At 44.7% G+C, this 24,673-nt stretch overlaps 1 protein-coding gene across 5 annotated transcripts in view; it reads right to left on the bottom strand.

Annotated features, from left to right (window-relative positions):
• cspg5a (chondroitin sulfate proteoglycan 5a) overlaps positions 1–24,673 on the bottom strand; it is a 55,143-nt gene that overhangs the window by 9,231 nt on the left and 21,239 nt on the right. For 3 of the 5 annotated variants that reach the window (XM_078398372.1, XM_078398375.1, XM_078398373.1), the window contains exon 3: positions 11,030–11,218. In XM_078398372.1, the coding sequence (XP_078254498.1) occupies positions 11,030–11,218 (189 nt within the window). Of the gene's footprint in view, positions 1–8,752; positions 8,829–11,029; positions 11,219–24,673 lie in introns of all 5 variants that reach the window. The other 2 variants (XR_013547195.1, XM_078398374.1) reach the window with 1 other exon arrangement.

Raw genomic sequence — 24,673 nt, 5'->3', positions numbered from 1 at the left:
TAGACTGAAAGATCAGAGTGAAAGTGGGACAGAGAATTAAAGTGAGTGGCATTCTGCGCTGACCCCACAGAAGTCACCAGGTCTGCATTATTTTTCTCCAGTGTCAAGGACTCCATATTGTGAATCTCGAGTTCAGTACATTGGAGAAAATTCAGGTGAATCACTGCATCGCCTGGAAGGATAGTTTGAAGGATAGTGAAACTGGTAAAAGGTCAGGTTTTGTATCTCCTGTAGTTGCAAGGGAAAGTTATAACAAGGAACAGAGTAAACTACAGGAGCAGTACTTCTTCTTTCTCGAGGCACACTTGGGTCAGTATATAGGCAATATGTTAGGGTAATTTGCTTTCTTTGTATCAGATTGGCCAGTTCTGTTGCAGGGAATCTATCTGTAATATTATGTCAGTTTTTCTCTCTCCACTCACACTGCCCAGGTGGTGGTGGAAGCAGATACAACAGTGGCATTTAAGCAACTTTTAGATATGCACGTGGATAGGAAGAGAATGAAGGAATATGGATCACATGCAGGCAGAGGAGATAGGTTTAACCTGGCATAATGTTCAGCACAGACATTGTGGCTGAGGGGCTTGTCCCTGTGCATTACTGTTCTATGTATCTTCTACGATCAGTTATCAAAGAATTCATCACATTATATGAAATGATATTCTGATTTCCTGTAAGGTCATTTTTTCAGACATAAGTCCGGTCTATATAAAGGCAAAGACTGCAAGGCCAGTATGATGAGTTTTAATGCTCTTGGCGCTGGCAAAGGCACTGTCCCCCCGACTAGTCTGAAGAAGGGTCTCGACCCGAAACATCACCCATTCCTTCTCTCCAGGGAGATGCTGCCTGTCCCGCTGAGTTACTTCGGCTTTTTGTGTCTAAAGAGATAAATCTGTTGGGATTCTTGTTATTAATGGAGGATCATCAAACTGGCTGGATTGTCCCAGGGTCTTACAGACTTCTGGTCACCATTATTTTGCGTCATAGACAAAGGAGGGCTATTTGAAATTCAACACGCAAGGATGCATAAGTGGACCCCAGCATGAATCGATAAGGCAGATTTTTATTTTGTGGAATCCTGTTAAAAAAGTAATTGGATGTCAATGGAAATAAGACTTGAAAGATGTAGAACAATTCATTGATGTCTACTTTGTGCAACCAAACATGCAAACTCTGGTCGGAACCTTGCAGGAGTAAAAGGAAAATCCTGAACATGGGAGAGCCAGCTTAGTTTCAGGTTTGTTAAGATTCTGGAATGCAAGGCGAGTCTCATTGCTAAACAGATCGCTTCCAGCTGTCCCTGGTGCTGATTCAGTATGTGGGTGAGGTAGCCAATCCCAGCAGGTTCTTCAAAACATCACAGAATCCCTGGCAGCCTCACCGAGTTGTGACCTGCTCAAAAAGGTCTTTCTTCACTGAATCTGTGCAAATGCAAATGAATCACTATGTCAAGCTGTCCCGGTTCCATTATTGGGAGAGAGGGGGCTGGGTAAAGATTTTCTAAAGCTGTTTTTCTGCCTGAATACTTGTTGCTGCCTCCCATTTTAATTTATACAGAGTGCCTTACCATCACGTTACTGAAAGGCTAACCCAGGTTCTTTTAGCGAATTCTCTGCCACATAATGTTTCACCACTGCTATGTTTCCAGTTGAGAGCTGCATAAATAAAGTATACATGCTGAAAATGCTGGTGTAGTCAATCTCACAGTGCTCACGGTGGATCCTTGTTATGAGCAATCAAAACTGAGGTGACGAATTAAAGTTTTAATCAAAATGGATTTAACAAAATAACCTGAAGCTGAATAAGTCTCTTCCTGTTATTAATGTGATTACAGAATCAGTGTTGTTACTCGTGTATTTATATATATAAATGTATGTATATATATATATATACACACACACACACACACGCGCGCACACACACACACACACAAAACAATGCAGCACAGAAACTGGCTATTCAGCCCACCATGTCTGCCTGCAGGTAGACACAAAATGCTGGCGTAATTCAGCGGGACAGGCAGCATCTCTGGAAAGAGATGCTGCCTCAGGAAAGCAGTCAACAAAGTCAAGGACCTTTTTCACCCAGTCATTCCATCTTCTCCCCTCTCCCATTGCGCAGAAGATACAAATGTTCTAAGCACATGCCATCAGATTCAGGAACAGCTTCTTTGCAGCTGTTATCAGAGTACTGAACAGTTCTCTCTCATAAGCTAGGGTGCAGTTCTGATCTTTCAACCTACCTCTTTGGCTTTCGACTTTTTCTCTGTAACTGTAACGTTATAACACTGTAACATTACATTCAGCACTTTGGTATTTGGGAGCACAGGGAAAACCTATATAGGTGGTTCAGGAACACAACACCTCACAAACTACCATCCATCGGGTATCTCCTGCCCATCTGTGAAAGTGTCTACAGTTCCAATACAGGCCTCACTGTCTCCTCAAAATTGGATGGAACACGTCATGCTCAATTAAAAGGAACTGCTAAAATGACGACTATTTAGATTGCCGAGATTAAAGACAATTATCTGATTATTATTGAGTAAAATTCAGACTCAAGTGTGATGCCCGCATAGATTTAATAGCGCAATGAGTTTTGCTGTTTAGATATGCATAAAATGAAGAGTTTTCTATTATTAAGATCTGAAAGATAGCAGACACAATACAGGGGCCTCACCTTACAAACTCAGCATCAAAAGACACAGAGGAGAGCCTGCCATGGTGTCTCAATGAGTTTATCCGAGGAATGACTGACTGAAATGAAGCTACGAGGTCCATTTCAAATCCCAGTTTGTGCTTAGTTAGCCAGTCTCAGGCAGAATACAGTAACATTGGTGAATCAATACATTGGTCAGTTGGATCTAGGGGTGCCAACTATCTCACTCCCAAATACGGGACAAGGTGACGTCACTGCCCCGCGCCCCACGTGACCTCACCCAGCCAGCGGCCACGTGCTCCCGCTCCACCAATAGCGACCGCCCGGGCCGGGAGGCGGGATGTTATGCAACCTCCGTGAGGCGGCGCTCAGGCCTCCAGACCTAGACTGTCCGGAGCTAAAATGTCGGAAACCTAGAGTGTCGGGATCTAAACTGTCAGGACCTACAGCGTCGGGGCCTACACTATCGGGGCCTACAGTGTCCGGGCCTACAGAACCCCCTGGGCCTAATATGGCACAAGGGCGATCCTGTATGGGGAATTCTCTGCCTCAGAAGACAGTGGAGGCCAATTCTCTGGATGCTTTCAAGAGAGAGCTAGATAGAGCTCTTAATGATAGCGGAGTCAGGGGGTACGGGGAGAAGGCAGGAACGGGGTACTGATTGTGAATGATCAGCCATGATTACATTGAATAGTGGTGCTGGCTCGAAGGGCCGAATGGCTTACTCCTGCTGCACCTATTGTCTATTGCCTATGGTCTAAACCAATTTAGCCCAAAATACGGGATGTCCCGGTTATTACAGGACAGTTGGCAACCCTAGTTGGATCAGAGCTGACGTGTCCCATTGTAATCAATAGCCTGGCCATAGTGACTGCTGCAGTTATCACCATGTGGAACTGGAGGGTATTTCCTACCTCTAGAAAGAGGCAGGAAAAACAAGGGACTAAAATAGACTGTGCTTGAAAATCTCTGGCTAACCAATAACCTGTCTCCATGGAAACTGCAGGCCTAAGCCTGCTTCACTCTTACCTAATCCTCATCGCACTCCTTCACTAGTCAGTCGCCAGCATTAATTAAATATTTTGTATCTGACCAACAAAACCTTGAGTGACATGACGTTGTCAAAGATTTACTTTGATTGGTGTTTCCCCTCATAACACGAGGAAATTGAGAAAGGTCAGCAACAAGGGGAGTCCTTAATTGGATTTCACATAAAACTGCTCTTTCATTATTGATGACACAGAGAGCTCTGTCTGTCTCTGTTAATGAGCATCCTGCACAGATTCCATAAACAGCTTACCAAGGGGTCTGCTCTCATTCTGTGATCACTGGGATCCCGTTGTGCCAAATTCACTTCATTCAAATTACTGGCATGCATTTCTGAAATTTCTGAGAATTCTCCATGAGGTCCAACTTACCAAAAATATCTCTGGTCCTTTGGTAAATTGCTTGATTTATTACTTATGGTATGTTAAACAGGCTGAATAATCACAGCTGAGCAATGCAAACAATTGCTCACTGTTGCTGCAACCCCCCCCCCCCCCCCCCCCACACACACACACACACACACAGGATTCACGTTAAATTTAGTATTTTAACTTGGTGCCTTCAAAGGAGTGGTCTGGTACAATGATGCAAGAAGACCAAATACAGACTAAGGGGAAAATGTCTAATGGAGTGAGCATGAAATATAAAATAACAATTATGTGGTGAGAGGGCCGTCTGATATAAATAGAGAGGAGAGAGGTAATATAATGAGGAAAACAAAACAATAATGAATACTTTACTTTAGTTACTTTAGAGATACAGCATGGAAGCAGGCCCTGGTACCCACCGAGTCTGCACCGACCTGTGATCACCCTGTACACGAACACTATCCTACACATTGGGGACAATTTACAATTTTACCGAAGCCAATTAATCTACAAACCTGTATGACTTTGGAGTGCGGGAGGAAACCGAAGCACCCGGAAAAGAACCCACACGGTCACAGGGAGAACGTACAAACTTCGTACAGACAGCACCCATGATCCTAATCGAACCTGGGTCTCTGGTGCTGTAGGGCAGCAACTACTGCTACGCCACTGTGCCGCCCTTTTCTATTTATTGCGTCATGAAATGAAAGCTAAGGTCATTGTCAGTGTTTGATTGATGCATAGAGTTCACTTTGACACATATTTTATCAAAAATTAATGTGGAGAGGGATAAAGGGAAGAGTTAAAGCAGAGTAAAGTAATAAAAATAGAGAAATTAGGAAATTAAACTCAATTATCCGTGGAAAATGAATGTGATGAAAATAATTCATTTAAAAACCAGGGAATTTATACGAGGTACTTGTTTCAAATGCCTGGAAAGAGTTCAGTTCTAATTGGTGAATTGCAGGCCTCTATCTATTGACCAAATAAGGCCATAAGAAAATGCAAAGGGTATCTAGCAGTGTGTCGAGAGTAACCAAGTAGTGTTGGTGAGATGTATTTTGAGTGTGTATCTTTACGAGCAATGTTTTCAGATTTAGGTTTATTATTATTGTCACATGTACTGAGGCACAGTGAAAAGCTTTATTTTGTATGCTATCCCATCAAATCAGCATGTACTATAGATATTATACAATCAAGCCAAACTCAAGTACTGTAGTATAAGAAAATAACTGCAGATGCTGGTACAAATCGATTTATTCACAAAATGCTGGAGTAACTCAGCAGGTCAGGCAGCATCTCGGGAGAGAAGGAATGGGTGACGTTTCGGGTCGAGAAGCAATAGGTACAGAATGCACAATATAGTTCTCAGCATTGTAATACCGTTACAATGACAAGTTGCAGAGTCACAATAAGTTACAGGGACAAAGTCCATTGTTCACAATGGACTAGAGGGGAATCGGACAGTCCCCTAGCTTATGGAAGGACCATTCAGAAGCCTGATAACAGAGGGAAAGGAGCTGTTCCTGAGTATGGTGGTGCGCGCTTTCAAGATTCTGTATATTCTGCTCAGCGGATATGCGGAGAAGAGGGAATCATTGAGGTGTGAAAGGTCTTTAATTAGGTTGGCTACTTTCCTGAGGCAGCCTGGAGTATAGATGGAGTCAATGGGTGGGGAAGTCTGGTCTGTGTAATGGATTGGCCTACATCCACAACTCTCTGCAATTTCTTGGGGTCTTGGGCAGAGCTGTTCCGAAACCAAGCTGTGATGCAACCCGACAGCATGCTTTCTGTGGTGCATCTGTAGAAGTTTGTAAGAGTCGAAGTGTACCATATGGAATGACTTTTCAAACCCTACAGTACCTACCACTACTGTGTGTTGAGTGTTGCCTCAATAGAGAAAATTTGTTTTGTATCTTTGCCTCAGTGCACTGCAATCCAAAAGAGCTGATGAACAGTATACCTAATAATGTTTTAATGTTTTATGCTTTATTCTTAATTTTTTACTGTATGGTCGTGTTGTTACTTGCGAGCGGAGCACCAAGGCACATTCCTTGTAAGTGTACATACTTGGCCAATAAGCTTATTCAATTCAATTCAATAATAGGCTAGCATAAACCTGTTGTCCCTCAGAATCTAAATGTTACCCGAGAATTGCTAGGAATATGTTAACTTTACAAAATGACTTTGATGGAGGGTCAGTGACAAGAAACTTTAAATCTGCTTCTCTCTTCTCAAATGCTGCCTGATTTACTGAGTACCTTCTGTTTATATCCGTGAAAGTATGTCAAACATGAATATATCGTGTGCCTAGACCTGTGCCAATATTTACTGCGCTATCTGAAAATGTATTAACATTAATAAGGCATTTCCGGGAATATGTTACTAATCATATAAATCTCTGGGAGCATGGTAATGTTAATATTGTGCCTCTGGGAAGATTAGAAATGTGTCTGTAGAAGTGTGTCAACATTTGCAGGTGGTATTCTGGGACAGTGTTAATATTGGACAAGGTTTTTTTTCTGGCTGTGTTATGCTAACATAACATTACACATTTGAGAGTATTTTAAAATAAACAGGGTCCCTTTACAATCGTCTTATTTTTAAACAATGTGTGATAACATGATAACTGGGATTTGTCACAGCACCATAGGGTTTCCGGGTGTGTGCTCATATACACTAGGTCTCTAGATGGTGTTAATATTATGGTGTTCTGGGAATGTGTTGATATTGACAGAGTCTCTGGCCGTATGTTAGCATTATAAAGTGTTTTGGGGAGTGTGTTAATATTGATACGTGGTGTCTCAGCATGTGTTAATATCATGAAGTACTTCTGGGAGTGTGTTAATATTGACGGAATCTCAAGAGGTGTTGTTATTATGAAGTGTTTCCGGGAAGGTGTTAATATTATTTGGCTATCTCTAGAAGAGTATCGAAATTGAAAGGTAGGCAAAAGATGATGTTAGAAACATAGAAACATAGAAAATAGGTGCAGGAGTAGGCCATTCGGCCCTGCGAGCCAGCACCGCCATTCAATATGATCATGGCTGATCATCCAAAATCAGTACCCTGTTCCGGCTTTTTCCCCATATCCCTTGATTCCCGTAGCCCTAAGCACATGTTCCAATGAAAGAAGGTGCCCCTGGAGTGATTTTCTGGAGATCTAGTCTCAGTGACCGTACTCAGTCATGTAATCAATGTCAACGGAGACAGCCACAAATCACATCTGCCAACACAAAAGCTCTGCTACACTCACCACAACTTTGAAGAAGGGTTCCAACCCAAAACATTATCTGTCTATTCCCTCCTCAGATACTGCCTGATCTACTGGGTTCTTCCAGCGTTTGTGTTTTGCTCAAGATTCCAGCATCCGCAGTTTCTTGTGAATCCTTTATCACAACTTTAGCAGTTCCACACACTCCTCACATCTTACACATATTCAGATATTCAACCGTGTTAGCCTTTCACATGCACACTCGTTTACTCTCCACCATCACGCTTGCAGGAGAGTTCAGCTTCAGTATTTTGGAGGGAGCTTTTTTAAGCCCAGAGGTGCTAGAAGAGAAGATAAAAGTTGATTTCGTTTTTGCCATGACCAGAGCTGATTGGTGGACTGGGCATTATCGAGGCTGACCATTTGATGCATCTGCCATTTAAATTCTACTTCTTCTCAGGCTATAACCCGGACCTAGGAAGATTTACTTCTGTGCCAGTTCTGGGGGTTGTCAGGTAACTAGTGAGGACACCCTGTGAACCACAGACCCTTCCACAGATGAGGTAGAAGGTTGCTCATGCAACTGGCATGGTATGCTGTTTGTGAGATGGTGCTTACGCTGGTCTTCTATGCATGGCTCCCAATATATGGCTTCAAGTTATCAACACTCCTGCCCCACTCTGAACAGCCATGGGACGGAGATTCCTATGAGTTATTGCAGATGTTGCATTTCTTTAAGGAAGCTTTTACTGCTCACCTGGTAATCTCCTCTCACGACAGAGCTCCAAATGAGAGATAGGCACAAAATGCACTTTGAGTCTAAACCAGCATCTGCAGTCCTTTTTATTATACTCGAAAAAAGAGTGTTTATTCCAGGAGACCTCTTTCCCAGCTTTTTTCCCCCGTCTACAATGTCTGAAGAAGGGTCCCAAACTGAAACATCGCCAATCCATTCCCTACACAGATGCTGCCTGAACTAGTGAGTTACTCCAGCACGGTGCATTAAAATAGAGTTGTGTGCACTAATCCAGAAACTGACTGATAATTGCAGCTTCCTACGATGCCCCAGGCTCCAGAGCAGGGATAGAACTAACAGAGGGAAGGGTCGTGTACAAAGGCCTTCTGCCACTTTTGATTATCCTCAGAATGTCTATTGGAAATACTGTCGGAAAACACAGGCTCCTCAGATCGGAAATTTGTGCTCAGTAAATTTTGGAATAATGAAATGCAGGAATTGTTTCTTTACACTTAGGATGGGTGTGATTTGCTTCAACAGCAGATACAGGTGCTGGGAAATGTTAAATGTCAAGCAAAACAAGGCCCAGACAGGAAATTGAATTGTTTTCTCAGCAGGAGGAGAGAGAGAGAGAGAGAGAGAGAGAGAGAGAGAGAGAGCAAGAGCAAGAGCAAGAACAGGTCAATGGGAAAAATACAGTTACTCTTGTTTGTGGCGGTGGGATTTTACCTTAAAAGTGGGACTTCTCAGCCAGAGAGTTTCTGGAGTCATGTAGGATGAACTGGTCATTGACAGGAAGTCATGTCTCAATTGAATCATTGGCAGGGTTCAGGAGAAGGGTGAAAGGGAAAGAGAAAGTGTCAGTGATTACATCAGAATGACCACAATCTCTCAAGTCTAGTTTAGTTTAGAGATACAGCGCGGAAACAGGCCCTTCGGCCCACCGAGTCCGCACCGACCAGCGATCCCCGCACATTAACACTATCCTACACACACTAGGGACAATTTGCATTTACACCAAGCAAATTAACCTACATACCTGTATGTCTTTGGAGTGTGGGAGGAAACCGAAGATCTCGGAGAAAACCCACGCGGTCACGGGGAGAACGTACAAACTCCGTACAGACAGTAGTCGGGGTTGAACCCAGGTCTCCGGTGCTGCAAGCGCAGTAAGACAGCAGCTCTACCGCTGCTCCACCGTGCCGCCCCAATGTATTCAACTTCCAGTAAATTTCATTATAGAATAAGGAGTTCAGATCTGTTGTTATTTACTAAGAATCTCAGTTAGGACCTCTGCACAGCTGGTGGTGGTTCCCTGACAAATGGCAAATGTAGAAGGCAGAGGAAGAATCCAGTCCTGGGGATTGCCTGTGCAGCAGATATTCACCCAGGGAAATGTAGAACATTCTTCAAATTGATCAGGCTGCAACAATTAGTACAGCGACTCTTATAGTGGGACAGTGACAGGGTGTATCAGGGAACCTGAGACTGTTTACAGGGTGTGTCTCGGAGTGTGTTAATATTGTAGGGTGTCACTAAGAGTGCATTCTTCTAACAGTGTGCTTATGACAGTAATAATTTGGACTGGGAACTGCGTTAATATTAATCAAGTATTTGTGACATTATGTTGACATTAATAGTGTCTCTGGAAATGCGTTAATTCTAACAGAGTGGATAAATTAATAGGATTCGCTGGAAGCACTTCAATATAATCAGGGTGCATCTGGGAGCATGTTAATATTCATCACGCACTATCTACAAATAAGGTCTGAATTCATTTTGTTGACTCGAAAGTTGTGGTCTCAGCTCCAATATTTTCCAAACCTTCAATCAAATTGCAGACGCCAAGGGGAAATGAGCTGACTATTGCGGAACTCAGTGGCAGTGATAAAACAACTTTCCTTCAGTCACTGTCTGCGGGTCTAAATGTGATTGAAGGCTGACCACAAGCGAATGGATTAAATGTGATTGAAGGCTGACCACAAGCGACTGTTGATTGTGAAAACAACAAAAAGTTTTCAAGCAGAAAACTTCTGATACATTTTTAAGGTATTGTGCTCAGTAACATGTCATCCCAGGCATTGTTTCTCACACGGCCCCAAAGTCAGCGACAATAGATCACGCCCGACAGACTGTTCAACTCAGCCTTAATATTATTACTGCATCAAATCGCCTGCCTATAATTTCGATGCTTACATTTGGTTTTGATAGAAGGGGTAAAGGGATAAAGGAAAAGAGATGGAATAGAAATAGTCAAGCCATTTTAGAAAGGTACAGAATGCGAGGAGAGTAAAGAGATAGAAAAGCTGGAAATAGAAAACAAGTTGGAAAGGGTAAAGAGAAGATTTACGAGGATGTTGCCAGGACTAGAGGGTCTGAGCTATAGGGAGAGGTTGGGTAAGCTGGGACTCTATTCCTTGGAGCGCAGGAGGATGAGGGGTAATCTTAGAGAGGTGTATAAAATCATGAGGGGAATAGATCAGGTGGATGCACACTCTTGCCCAGAGAAGGTGAATCGAGGACAAAAGGACATAGGTTTAAGGTGAAGGGAAAAAGATTTAATAGGAATCTGAGGGGTAACTTTTTCACACAGAGGGTGGTGGGGTACGGAACAAGCTGCCAGAGGAGGTAGTTGAGGCAGAGACTATCCCAACGTTTAAGAAACGGTTAGACAGGTACACGGATAGGACAGGTTTGGAGGTACATGGGCCAAACGCGGGCATGTGGGACTAATGTAGTTGGGACATGTTGGCCGGTGTAGGCAAGTTGGGCCGAAGGACCTGTTTCCACACTGTATCGCTCTATGACTGTTTTATAAAGAGTAGAACAGGGACTGGGTGGAACCGCAAGAAAGGGAGAGAGGCAGAGCTGGAGAAATCAGAGAGAAACAGAATATGATCCGTTTATCAGCTGATTGCCTCTGCTTAAAAATAATCTGTTGAAAAGGCTTTTTTCATGGAACTTGCCATTGTGTTTGTGCTGGAGGGGTGGTGTCACAATACTCACCTCCTTCTCCGAAGCTTTTTATTTTCAGTTTTTAAAGAGTAAACCTTCTTTGCGAAGAAGACGGTGAGCATGAATAGAAGTAGGATCACAGCAGCTGATGAACCAATCGCTATGCACATCACCTGGAACTCAGTGATGATAAATTCACACCGGATACCTTTGTGCCAGATGTAGTCCTGAGCATTGCATCTGCAGGAAGAACAAGTCAACGTGTAAATATTAGACGGCCTTCTGGTCCTTTACCGTTTACAGATTTGGCGCAATATGCCATACAAGTTCACAAGTTATAGGAGTAGAATTAGGCCATTTGGCCTATCGAGTCCGCTCGACATTCAAGTCAAGTCAAGTTTATTTGTCACATACACATACACGATGTGCAGTGGAATGAAAGTGGCAATGCCTGCGGATTGTGCAAAAATAAAAGAATTACAGTTACAGCATATAAATTAAAGTTAATACAGAGAAGACAAAATTTAGTCCCTGGAGTTATAAAAGTTAACAGCCCTGATGGCCTGTGGGAAGAAACTCCGTCTCATCCTCTCCGTTTTCACAGCGTGACAGCGGAGGCGTTTGCCTGACCGTAGCAGCTGGAACAGTCCATTGCTGGGGTGGTAGGGGTCCCTCATAATCTTGCTTTCTCTCGATCTACACCTCCTGATGTATAGGTCCTGCAGGGGGACGAGTGTAGTTCCCATGGTGCGTTCTGCCGAACGCACTACTCTCTGCAGGGCCTTCCTGTCCTGGGCAGAGCTGTTCCCAAACCAGACTGTAATGTTGCCGGACAGGATGCTCTCTACAGCCCCAGAGTAGAAGCAATGAAGGATCCTCAGAGACACTCTGAATTTCCTCAGCTGTCTAAGGTAATCATGGCTGATCTTTGCCTTCTGATCTCATTTTCCTGCCTTCTCTCCATAACTCTTGACACCTGTTCTAATCAAGAATTTGTCCATCACTGCCTTAAAAATATCCACTGACTTGGCCTCCACAGCCCTCTGTGGCAATGTTCCACAGATCAACTACCTTCTGACTAAAGAGTTCCCCCTCACCTCCTTTCTAAAAGTGTGCCCTTTAATTCTGAGGCTATGACCTCTGGTCCTAGACCACCCCACCAGTGGAAACATCCTTTCCTCATTCACTCTTTCTATGCCTTTTATTATTCTGTAAGTTCAATGAGGTCCCCCCCCTCAAACTTTTAAACTCCAGCGAGTACAGGCCCAGTGCTGTCAAACGCTCATCATATGCTAACCCACTCATTCCTGGAATCATTCTTGTAAACCTCCTCTGGACCCTCTCCAGGGCCAGCACATCCTTCCTCAGATATGGGGCCCAAATTTGCTCACAGTACACCAAATGAGCGCCTTATAGAGCCTCAGCATTACATCTCTGTTCTTGAATTCCAGTCCTCTTGATATAAATGCTAGCATTGAATTTGCCTTCCTGACTACCGATTCACTTGCAAATCAACTTTGTGGGAGTCCTGCACCAGCACTCCCAAGCCCCTTTGCTCCTCTGATTTCTGGATTCTCTCCCCATTTAGAAAATAATCTACGCCTTTATTCTTATTACCAAATGCATGACTTCGCACTTTGCTACACTGAATTTCATCTGCCACTTCTCTGCCCACTCTCCTAAGTCTCCCCTGTCCAAGTCCTTGCTCCCTCTACACTGCCTGCCCCTCCACCTATCCACACATACTGTCTCCCTCTGATTGGCATTTTCTAGTTCAGCATAAAACATATGCTTGATGAAAGGGGAACGGCGCATTATGAAATCAGACCCCCCCAGGATATATAAAGGTGATGATATCATCCATGTAACCTGTGCACTTCAAACAAGAGTGCCCTTTTGCCGTGACATTCTTTGTGCCAAACACAAGATTTTCCTACAGCCTGAGAACATAAAAATACAGAGAAGAGTAGCAGGTCAGAGATAAAATTATATCATAAAAGCCAAGAAAATAAATTGCTACAGGAACTCAGCAGGTCAGGCAGACTCCAGGCTGGTCCAGGCTAAAACATCAGATGTCCAAACCCTCTGATACAGTCTGAACCACTGAGTTCCTCCAGCACTTTTTTGCTCACGATTCCAGCAACTACAGTTCCTTGTGTCTCTATAATAAAGGCCATCTTATTCTTTACGGAAAACATATGACAGAACTCCACATCTGAGGAAGGATATGCTGGCATTGGACAAGATCCAGAGGTTTACAAAAATGATTCTGGGGATGATTTAGGTTAACGGATAAGGAGCATTTCTAAGCTCTGGGCCTGTACTTGTTGAGAGTTGAGAAAGATGGGGGGAATCTCATTGAAATCTGCGAAATAATGAAAGGCATATATAGAATGGATGTGGAGAGGATGTTTCCAGTAGTGGGAGAGTCTAAGACCTGAGGGTACGGCTTCAGAATAAAAGGATGTAGCCTGTAGAATGGAGATGAGGAGGAATTTCTGTAGCCAGAGTGTGGTGAATCTGTGGAATTCATTGCCACGGAAAACAGTGGGAGCCAAGTCATTGAGTATTTTTAAAGCAGAGATTTATGGGTTCTTGTGTAGGAAGGAACTGCAGATGCTGGTTTATACGGACGATAGACACAAGTGCTGGAGTAACTCAGCGGTTCAGGCAGCATCTCTAGGGAAAAAAGGCTCCAGGTTTCTGATAGGTTCTTGATTAGTAAGGGCGTCAAAGGTTACAGGGAGAAGGCAGGAGAATGGGGTGAGAGGGAGAAAAGGTCAGCTACGATCGAATGGCGGAGTAGACTTGATGGGCCGAATGGCCTAATTCTGTTCCTATGTCTTATTGTCTAATAGATACAGATTGTGTACAAAAGCAAAGATTCAGGATCATATGACTAAAAATCTCCTTTTTTTCTTGTTTGTTTAGTTTAGTTTAGAGATACAGCGCGGAAACAGGCCCTTCGGCCCACCGGGTCTGCACCGACCAGCGATCCCCGCACATTAACACTACCCTACACACACTAGGGAGATGTTTACATTTATACCAAGCCAATTAACCTACAAACCTGTACGTCTTTGGAGTGTGGTAGGAAATTGAAGATCTCAGAGAAAACCCCCGCAAGTCAGGGGTAGAACATAAAAACTCCGTAGACAGCACCCACGGTCAGGATCGAACCCGGGTCTCTGGCGCTGTAAGGCAGCAACTCTACTGCTGTGCCACCGTGCCACCCTATTTTGGAGTTTTAGGAGTAATAAAGTTTCAAACCAGATAGTGAACAGAGGAAGGAATGTTGGCCAGGAAGTAGGGGAGAACTCTCCTCTCTACTGGTAGAACATCACTAATCCCAGTATTCACCACCAAAAAGCTTCCTGCTGGAATACAGCTAATCCACAGGAAAAATGAGAAACTGTATTAAGAACTGTTGCCTCCACTGCTGAGCCAAGGTCAAGCTAACTTCCGTCATTGACAACACTTGTTTAGCACAAGTTCAGCAGCTTCATACATTATCAATGTAAGGAGATACCAGGTAGACAGAGGACAATACTCAATAGACAATAGGTGCAGGAGGAGGCCATTCGGCCCTTCGAGCCAGCACCACCATTCAATGTGATCATGGCTGATCATTCTCAATCAGTACCCCGTTCCTGCCTTCTCCCCATACCCCCTGACTCCGCTATCCTTAAGATACCCCCTGACTCCGCTATCCTTAAGATACCCCCTGACTCCGCTATCCTTAAGGATGTTTCCAATGCCTACTTGAAAAAGTGTAACATTGATGAGGCATGGCCGCACTACATGAAAAGGGACAATTCAGGACGAGATTGAGAACCTTGATTCCATGCATTGGGAGTGCACAGAAGACCTGAATGAATGGTGTAAGATTACACAAGAGTGCTCACCCACCTCTCCAGCACCCCTGTGGCAGAGTCTGCAGATCCCACATTGAGTTCAGCAGACATCACAGAATCAACAGAAATCAGTAGCAACAGGTCATCCTCCAGCCAAAGGGAAGAATATAATATCTCCGGTTTCTGAACACGTTAGCAGTAGCTTCTGAGGCTATGATTAGAAGTAAAATCACGCAAGTTCCACACTGCACCAACCCTAACTTTGAAGTATGAATCTAGAGTTCAGGTGCAGCCAGGTGGATTTTGCATTGTTTATAAATTTAATCAAATGTGGATTATGTGGTGAATAAAATTAAAATTGCAGTGACCAATGTCAGAGCAGTGTCGGCACTGCATCAGCCAATAGCCAGGTTATGAATTGCACTCTACATGCTAGACAAGTAAATAATATTTTAGAAAATAGATAAATGGGCGGAGCGGTAGAGTTTCTGCCTGACAGTGCCAGATACCCGGGTCCAATGCTGACTATGGGTGCTGTCTCGATGGAGTTTGTACCTTCTCCCCATGTGGATTTTCTCCGGGTGCTCTGGTGTCCTCCCACATTCCAAAGACGTAGAGGTTTGTAGGCTAATTGGCTTTGGTAAATTGTCCCTAATGATTATAGGATAGTGCTAGTGTATGAGGATCGCTGGTCGGTGCATTCAGTATGCTAAGGGGGCTGTTTCGCCACTGCCATCATCTCCAGGGATCATAAATGGAAGGCCACCATCGACTCCAGTCAAAAAGGCCCAACAGAGGATGTACTTCCTGCGGCAGCTGAGGAAACACAATCTGCCACAGGCAATGATGGTCCAATTCTATACTGCTATCGTTGAGTCCGTCCTCGCCTTCTCCATCATGGTCTGGTTTGGCTCAGCCACCAAGCACGACATCCGGAGGCTGCAACGAATCGTTCGATCAGCTGAGAAGGTTGTTGGCTGCAACCTTCCCCTCCATTGACGAACTGTACACTGCAAGGTCCAGGAAGCGAGCGGGCAAGATCATCTCTGACCCCTCTCACCCTGGCCACAAACTCTTTGAAGCACTTCCCTCTGGAAGGCGACTCCGGACCATCAAAGCAGCCACAGCCAGACATAAAAACAGCTTTTTTTCATCGAGCAGTAGCTCTACTCAATAACCGAAAGTCTGTAGCCTCTTTTTGCTCTGGTTTATTTCACTCGCACGTTTAAACCGTAATATTGTATTCTTAATGTTTTAATGTTTTATGCTTTATTCTTAATTGTTTACTGTATGTTCATGTTGTTACTTGCGAGCGGAGCACCAAGGCACATTCCTTGTATGTGTACATACTTGGCCAATAAAAGCATTCATTTATCACTAATTTATACTACACAAAATTTTGTTTTGTTTCCTTTCCCACACCAGACTTTCATTAGGTTTTATTCCTCAGTGTCTCTTGTTGCCCCCCCCCCCCCCCCCCCCCCCCATATCTTCCTCCTCTCCAAAGACTCAGAGATTGATGGAGGCTGGGTTACCACAGGCAAGTAGCTCTTCATTTTGAACAAAGATTGACATGTGAGTATTGGCAGGTTATTTAAACGCATTTTCACTGTACAAAAGGCTTGGAAGAAAGATAGCAAGCCATGATTATCTGTTTGCTGACTAGACTAATTTAGGTGACACCGGCAAATAGAACAGAAAATTGCAATGGAATTAAATTAAATTAAGTTCTCAGATTATATTTGCAATCAAAATATTCCTGCAGATGGAGTTCAGTGTAGAAAACCAAGGTTATCACTTCAGGCCAAAGGAAGACAAACAGTCCATTTGAAAATGTAAGTTGGAATCTCAGGAGCAGAAGTCTGCTCAGGGCTAAAACTAACCCAACTGATCTTATTTTAGTTTAGAGATACAGCATGGAAACAGGCCCTTCGGCCCACCAATCGATCTCCGTACACTAGTTATATCCTACATACTAGAGACAATTTGCAGAAGCCAAGTAACCTACAAACCTGCACATCTTTGGAATATGCAAGGATACAGAAGCACTCAGAGAAACTCCATGCGGTACAATCTCCATACTGACAGCACCCATAGTCAGGATCGAACCCGGGTCTCTGACGCTGTAAGGCAGCAGCTCTACCACTGCGGCACTGTGTCGCAGCTCAAGAATTTAAGTTTTCTTATATGAATCCATCAAATCCGACACATAATGTTCAGGCTTGGGAGAAGCAATGTGCTTTTTTTACAGGTTTCTTTACAGAAAAAGCACAAAGAAATGCAAGACAAGCACTGGCTAATTTTACAAAAGCTAGTGAACAAGAGAAAATTTGTGCTTGGGGTCGGAGGTTAGAGCTGAGGTAAAAAAAAACTAGTAGGTTGCATCTGTATTCACCATGGAGAAAGACATGGGGGGCAGTGAGATCAGTGTGGAGAATACTGATAAGTAAAAGCAATTTGTAATCTGGAATGAGGTGCAATTTGTCCTCTGGAAAAGCATGAAGGTGGATAAATCCCCAGTGCTTGAAGGGATCTATCCCAGGCTATTAGGAGAAACAGGACAAGACTCGGCAGGAGCCTTGGCAAAGATATTTACATCTTTTCAAGTTACAAGGAAAGGTCCTGGAGGTCTTGAGAGTACCCAATGTTGTTATAGGAGGAAAGTAGAAAGAATCCAGGGAATGACAGGCCAGTGAGACTCATGTCAGCCTCACGTTGGGAAACTAATGGAAAGGATTCTTCAGGATAGGATTTACTCCCATTGGGAAGAGAACCAGCTAATTAGGGACTTATTCACAAAATGCTGGAGTAACTCAGCAGGTCAGGCAGCATCTCAGGAGAGAAGGAATGGGCGACGTTTCGGGTCAAGACCCTTCTTCAGATTGATTTTATTCACAAAATGCTGGAGTAACTCAGCAGGTCAGGCCGCATCTCGGGAGCGAAGGAATGGGTGACGTTTCGGGTCGAGACCCTTCTTCAGACTGATCAGTCTGAAGAAGGGTCTCGACCCGAAACGTCACCCATTCCTTCTCTCCTGAGATGCTGCCTGACTTGCTGAGTTACTCCAGCATTTTGTGAAATAAATACCTTCGATTTGTACCAGCATCTGCAGTTATTTTCTTATACTAGCTAATTAGGGACAGTCAGCATGGCTATGTAGGTGGCAGGTCATGTCTTACTAACTTGATTGAGGTTTTTTTGAGGAGGCGACGAAGGTGATCGCTGAGGGTGGAGTGGTGAATGTTGTGTACATGGATTTTAATGAAGCATTTGATAAAGCCCCCCCCATGATAGGCTGATCCAGAAGATTAAGACAGTGACTTGTTGGTATGGATTCAGAACTGGCCTACTAATACAAGATTGAGGATTGAGGTGGAAGAGCGTTACTCAGGCTTGAGGCCAGTGGAGTTCCGCAGGGTTCTGTGCTGCGACCTCTGTAGGTGGGTTTTTATTCACAAAATGCTGGAGTAACTCAGCAAGTCAGGCAGCATCTCAGGAGAGAAGGAATGGGCGACGTTTCGGGTCGAGACCCTTCTTCAGACTGATGTCAGGGGGGCGGGACAAAGGAAGGATATAGGTGGAGACAGGAAGATAGAGGGAGAACTGAGAAGGGGGAGGGGAAGAGAGGGACAGAGGAACTATCTAAAGTTGGAGAAGTCGATGTTCATATCGCTGGGCTGCAAGCTTCCCAAGCGAAATATGAGGTGCTGTTCCTCCAATTTGCGGTGGGCCGTACTATGGCACTGGAGGAGGCCCATGACAGAAAGGTCAGACTGGGAGTGGGAGGGGGAGATGAAGTGCTCAGCCACCGGGAGATCCGGTTGGTTAAGGCGGACTGAACGAAGGTGTTGAGCGCAACGATTGTCGAGCCTGCGTTTGGTTTCGCCAATGTACAGAAGTTTGTTGGTAAGTTTGCAGATGACACCAAGATTGCTAGAGTTGCAAACTATGAGCAAAGGCCGTCAAATTATACAGTGGGATATAGCTTGGCTACAGAAATGATGTAGAAATGGCAGATGGAGTTTAATCCGAGCAAGTGGGAGGTCAAATGTAAGGTCAAAGTATACACTTAATGGAAAGACCCTTAACACCATTAATGTGGAGGGATCTTGGGGTCCCAATCCATAGCTTCCTGAAAGTGGCAACACAAGTAGATAGTGGTAAAGGAGGCGTCTGGTATGCTTGCCTTCATGGGTCAGAGCATTGAGTCTCAGAGTTATGAAGTCATGATGCAACTTTGTAAGACATTTGTTTGGCTGCATTTGGAATATTGCATACACTTCTGGTCACCAGGAAAGTCATGTAGGATCTAAAGAGTTTTACCAGAATGCTGCCTGGATTAGGGGGTATTAACAACAAGATGGACAAACCTGGACTGTTTTCTCTGAAGCATTGGAGGCTTGAGGGGAGGAGACCTGCTCAGTTTATTATTATTGTCACATGTTTATTATTATTATTCAGAAAAAGTACAGTGAAAAGCTTTTTTGTTACGTGCTATCCAGTCAGCGAAAAGACTATACATGATTACAATCAAGCCGTTCACATTTAGTGCAAGATAAAGTCGATGTCCACCATTTAATAGGATCATGGCTGATCGGATGGTACATTGATATCTACCCCAGGCAACCTGTCACCCATTGCTTCTCAACTACCTATTATACACCATTGCTTTAAAAATATTCAAAGGCTTTACTTCCACCATCCTTTTAGCAATAGTTACAAAGCCTCATAACACTATGAATGGAAGCTTTTTGCTTCAACTCTGCATAAATGGATGACCCCTTATTTCTATCTCTCTCAGAAGATATGGATCTGCGGATGGATATTCGATTTCCTGACGGGCAGGGCCCAGGTGGTGAGAATTGGCAGCCACACCTCTTCCTCACTGATCCTCAACACAGGCACACCACAGGGCTGTGTGCTCAGTCCTCTCCTGTACCCCCTGTTCACGCACGACTGTACTGCTAAGCACAGCTCAAACAGCATCCTAAAGTTTGCTGACGACACGACCATCTTGGGCCTCATCACAGACAACAATGGGACGGCCTGCAGAGAGGAGGTAAAGGCACTAAACAGCTGGTGCCAGGAAAATAACTTCTCTCTCAATGTCAGCAAAACTAAAGAGACGATCGTGGACTACAGGAGACAGCAGGGGAGTGGACACCTCCCCATCCACATCGGTGATGCTGAGGTTGAAAGGGTCAACAGCTTTAAGTTCCTCGGTGTGCACATCACTGAGGACCTTTCCTGGACACTGCACACGGACACAATAACAAAGAAGGCCCACCAGCGGCTCTTTTTCCTGAGAAGACTGAGGAAGTTTGGCATGAACGCCAGCATCCTCACAAACTTCTACAGATGCACCATCGAGAGCCTGCTGACGGGCTGCATTACAGTCTGGTACGGGAACTGTTCTGCCCACAGCCACAAATCACTACAGAGAGTGGTGAAGACGGCACAGCACATCACTGGCAACTGTCTCCCGGCCATTCAGGACATTTTCTACCGGCGGTGCCTACGGAAGGCACGCAGCATCATCAAGGACCACAGCCACCCAGCACTCAGGCTGTTCTCCTTGTTACCATCAGGCAGACGATACAGGCGTACCACCAGACTTAAGAACAGTTTCTACCATCAGGCCATCAGGCTTCTGAACTCATAAACACATTTCACATCATATATGTTGATTATTTTAATATTGTCTTTTTACATTACTAATGTCATATTTTTATCTTATTTATCCTTGGGATATTACTGCTGAGGTGACCCGTTGTCTTGTCAAATACATTTCATTGTACCATTGGCCCTGTGCCAACCTACATATGACTAATAAATAAATAAATAAATAAATAAAAAGAGGGAATGTCCCTATGATGATCCCATAAGATGTTATGTTTCCCACTCTTCTGTACATGAGTGGATACAAATCTCACCTTTCCTCACATAAAACCTAGCTCATTCCAGTTATTAGCGCCTTAACCTTCAGTGAACTACTTCCATGCATCATTAAAGAAGAAGACCAACATTGTACTCGGTACTCCAGATCTGGTCTCACCAATGACCTATTTCACTGATGCACTCTCTACTTTTCCATTCAGGGGGAATCATTTGGAAAATTGCTTTCAGTTAGAAATTATCCAATATACAGTACTGAGTCAAAACCCCAATGCTGCACTCCCATCATTTTAACCCATCCTGAGAGATGCATTCAGCTGAAAACAGTGCAAGAAGTTAGAACCTGCCTGGAGAACTACATTCACTTCATTATAAAGATTCACTGAGAACCATTTTGAAGAAGTACATTCAGTTAGAACTGTGTCGGTTAGGGGGTGCCAACTTTCTCACTCCCAAACAAGGGACAAAAGGTGATGTCACTGCCCCACGCCCCACGCCCCACGTGACCTCACCCAGCCAGCGGCCACGTGCTCTTGCTCCACCAATGGCGGCCGCCCCGGCCTGGAGGCGGGTTGCTATGCAACCTCCGTCAGGCAGCGCCCGGGCCTCTGGGCCTACAGTCCAGGCCTACAGCATCCCCCGGGCCTATAGTGTCCCGGGCCTACAGTGTCCGGGCCTACAGTGCACCCGGGCCTAATACGGGACAGTGGCGGTCCCTTACGGGACAAACCAATTTAGCCCAATATACGGGATGTCCCGGCTAATACTGGACAGTTGGCAACCCACATGTCGATAGGGTTCCGACCCGAAACGTCACCTGTTCCTTTTCTCCAGAGATGCTGCCTAACATGTTGAGCTGCTCCAGCACTTTGTGTCTATCTTCGGTATAAACCAGCATGTGCAGTTTTTTTCTACACATTCAGTTAGAACATATCTGAAGCAATGCTCAGTTGGAGCATGTTCTCTGAATGCTTTCAGTTGGAACTGTGCTGGAGAAGACTTTCAAAACTGTACAGAGTACTTCTGTTGTGGCCTTGCCAACGTACCATGTAATTACCAGGTACGTTCATAGCGGTTAAGAGACATTCAGACAGATACATGGAAAACAAAGGTTTAGAGCGTTTTGGGCCAATTGCAGGCAGCTGGGACTAGTGGAGATGGGGCATGTTGGTCGGCATAGGCAAGATGGGCCGAAGGGCCTGTTTTCATGCTGTATGACTCGATGACAATATTGCTCAGACTCTAGAGCAAAGGGAAAGATTTGCACCTAGTTAGTTTTTAGGAACTGCCACTGCTGACATATGATGAAAGAATGGATCGACTGGGCTGATATTAACTGGAATTTAGAAGGATGAGAGGCGATCTTATAGAAACATACAAAATTCTTATGGGATTGGACAGGCTAGATGCAGGAAAAATGTTTCCGATGTTGGGGGAGTCCAGAACCAGGGGTCACAGTGTAAGAATAAGTGGAATTCTCTGCCACAGAAGGCAGTGGAGGCCAGTTCACTGGGTGTTTTCAAGAAAGAGTTAGATTTAGCTCTTACGGCTAACGGAATCAAGGGATATGGGGAGAAAGCAGGAACGGGGTACTTATTTTAGATGATTAGCCATGATCATATTGAATGGCGGTGTTGGCTCGAAGGGCCGAATGGCCTACTCCTGCACCTATTTTCTATGTTTCTATGCTTGAAATGGTGCTTGAGTTGACATCCGATCAGGACATGCTGTGGTGCCTCTATCAGGAGAACTGCCCACTGACACTTGCCTTCCAAGCTCACATATGGAAAATGGATGGTGATCCTGGCTGGTGTCTGTCGAACTCTATTTCAATATTCTTCATTGTCACAGCACCCGACCGCAGTTCTAGTCTAAAAGCAAGGTTAACTAATTCAGCTAAGTACAATTGACTCCACAAGAATGAAAATCAATTAAGAATGTTCCAAAAACATGAATAAAATCAGGTCAGTGCCTTTCATGGATCGTTAAGTCAACAAAAGTTCCCATCAAATGAGCAAACTGAGATGTCAGTCAACTTAAAACACCAGATAATGCTTTCCTACAACATTTTGTGCTGCTGGTGGGCCTCACCAATTAGTTGAAATAAAAATATCCTGCTTCATTACCTCTGTTATCAGACTTCTGAACACTCTCCATAAGCTACTTGCCCTCACCGACCAACATGTCCCATCTACATGAGTCCCACCTGTCTGCACTTGGTCCATATCCCTCTGAACCTGTCCTATCCATGTACCTGTCCAAACATTTCTTAAACATTGCGATACTACCTGCCTCCACTACCTCCACTACCTGCCTCCACTACCTCCTCTGGCAGCTCGTTCCATACACCCACCATCCTCTCTGTGAAAAAGTTACTCCTCGGGTTCCTACTAAATCTTTCCCCCTTCACCTTAAACCTATGTCCTCTGGCGCTTGATTTAACCTCCTCTGGGCAAGAGACACCGTGCGTCTACCTGATCCATTCCTCTCATGATTTAGATTTCCAAAAGGCATTTCACAAGGTGTCACAGAAGAGGCTGGGTACATAAATTACGAGCCCAAGGTATTAGAGGAAGTGCAGCAGTATGGATTGACAACTGGTTGTCACATAGAAATGGAGAGTAGGAACAAATAGGTCCAGTTCAGGCTGAAGGGATATAACTAGTGGAATCCCCCAGGGATCAGCTTTGTGCCTCAGTTGTTTACTGTTTACATTAATGACCTGGAGTACGGAATGAAATGTAAGATATCCAGCACTTTGTTTTTTGATCCATAACAAAGCACGTGACATCAAGACGTTTCAAAAATAACTAGACGGGCGTGGACCCCATTGGGTGCAAACATAGAAACATAGAAACATAGAATATAGGTGCAGGAGTAGGCCATTCGGCCCTTCGAGCCTGCACCGCCATTCAATATGATCATGGCTGATCATCCAACTCAGTATCCCATACCTGCCTTCTCTCCATACCCCCTGATCCCTTTAGCCACAAGGGCCACGTCTAACTCCCTCTTAAATATAGCCAATGAACTGGCCTCAACTACCTTCTGTGGCAGAGAATTCCACAGATTCACCACTCTCTGTGTGAAAAATAACTTTCTCATCTCGGTCCTAAAACTCTTCCCCCTTATCCTTAAACTGTGACCCCTTGTTCTGGACTTCCCCAACATCGGGAACAATCTTCCTGCATCTAGCCTGTCCAACCCCTTAAGAATTTTGTAAGTTTCTATAAGATCCCCCCTCAATCTTCTAAATTCCAGCGAGTACAAGCCGAGTCTATCCAGTCTTTCTTCATATGAAAGTCCTGCCATCCCAGGAATCAATCTGGTGAACCTTCTCTGTACTCCCTCTATGGCAAGAATGTCTTTCCTCAGATTAGGAGACCAAAACTGTACGCAATACTCCAGGTGCGGTCTCACCAAGGCCCTGTACAACTGCAGCAGAACCTCCCTGCTCCTAAACTCAAATCCCCTCGCTATGAATGCCAACATACCATTTGCAACAAACCTCTCCTGCGGGCCCGGCAACCCTCCCCCAACTGTCGACCCGGCCGTGGAGTCTCCCCCGGGGCCGTGGGCAGGCGAGGGGGGAGAGAAAAGGGGAGAGGGAGCCACTCACCCCGGCCTCAGGCGACCATCGAGGCGGCCAGAGCGAGCCCTGGACCCGTTGGGTGCAAACCTCTCCTGCAGCGGCAGTCCGACGGTAGTTGACAATAGACAATAGACAATAGGTGCAGGAGTAGGCCATTCGGCCCTTCGAGCCAGCACCGCCATTCAATGTGATCATGGCTGATCATTCTCAATCAGTACCATTTAGTTGAGGCAGGTACTATAACACCATTTAAAAGAAATTTGGACAGGCACATGGATCTGAAAGGTTTCGAGAGATATGGGCCAAACACTGGCTAATGGGGCAAGCTTAGATGGGGCATTCTGGTCGGCATGG

This window comes from Rhinoraja longicauda, chromosome 4 (assembly GCF_053455715.1).
Source record: "Rhinoraja longicauda isolate Sanriku21f chromosome 4, sRhiLon1.1, whole genome shotgun sequence".
In the NCBI taxonomy this organism is placed as follows: Eukaryota; Metazoa; Chordata; class Chondrichthyes; order Rajiformes; family Arhynchobatidae; genus Rhinoraja; species Rhinoraja longicauda.
The sequence above is the reverse complement of the archived record's forward strand: the minus strand, read 5'-3'. Positions and strand labels throughout refer to the sequence as shown.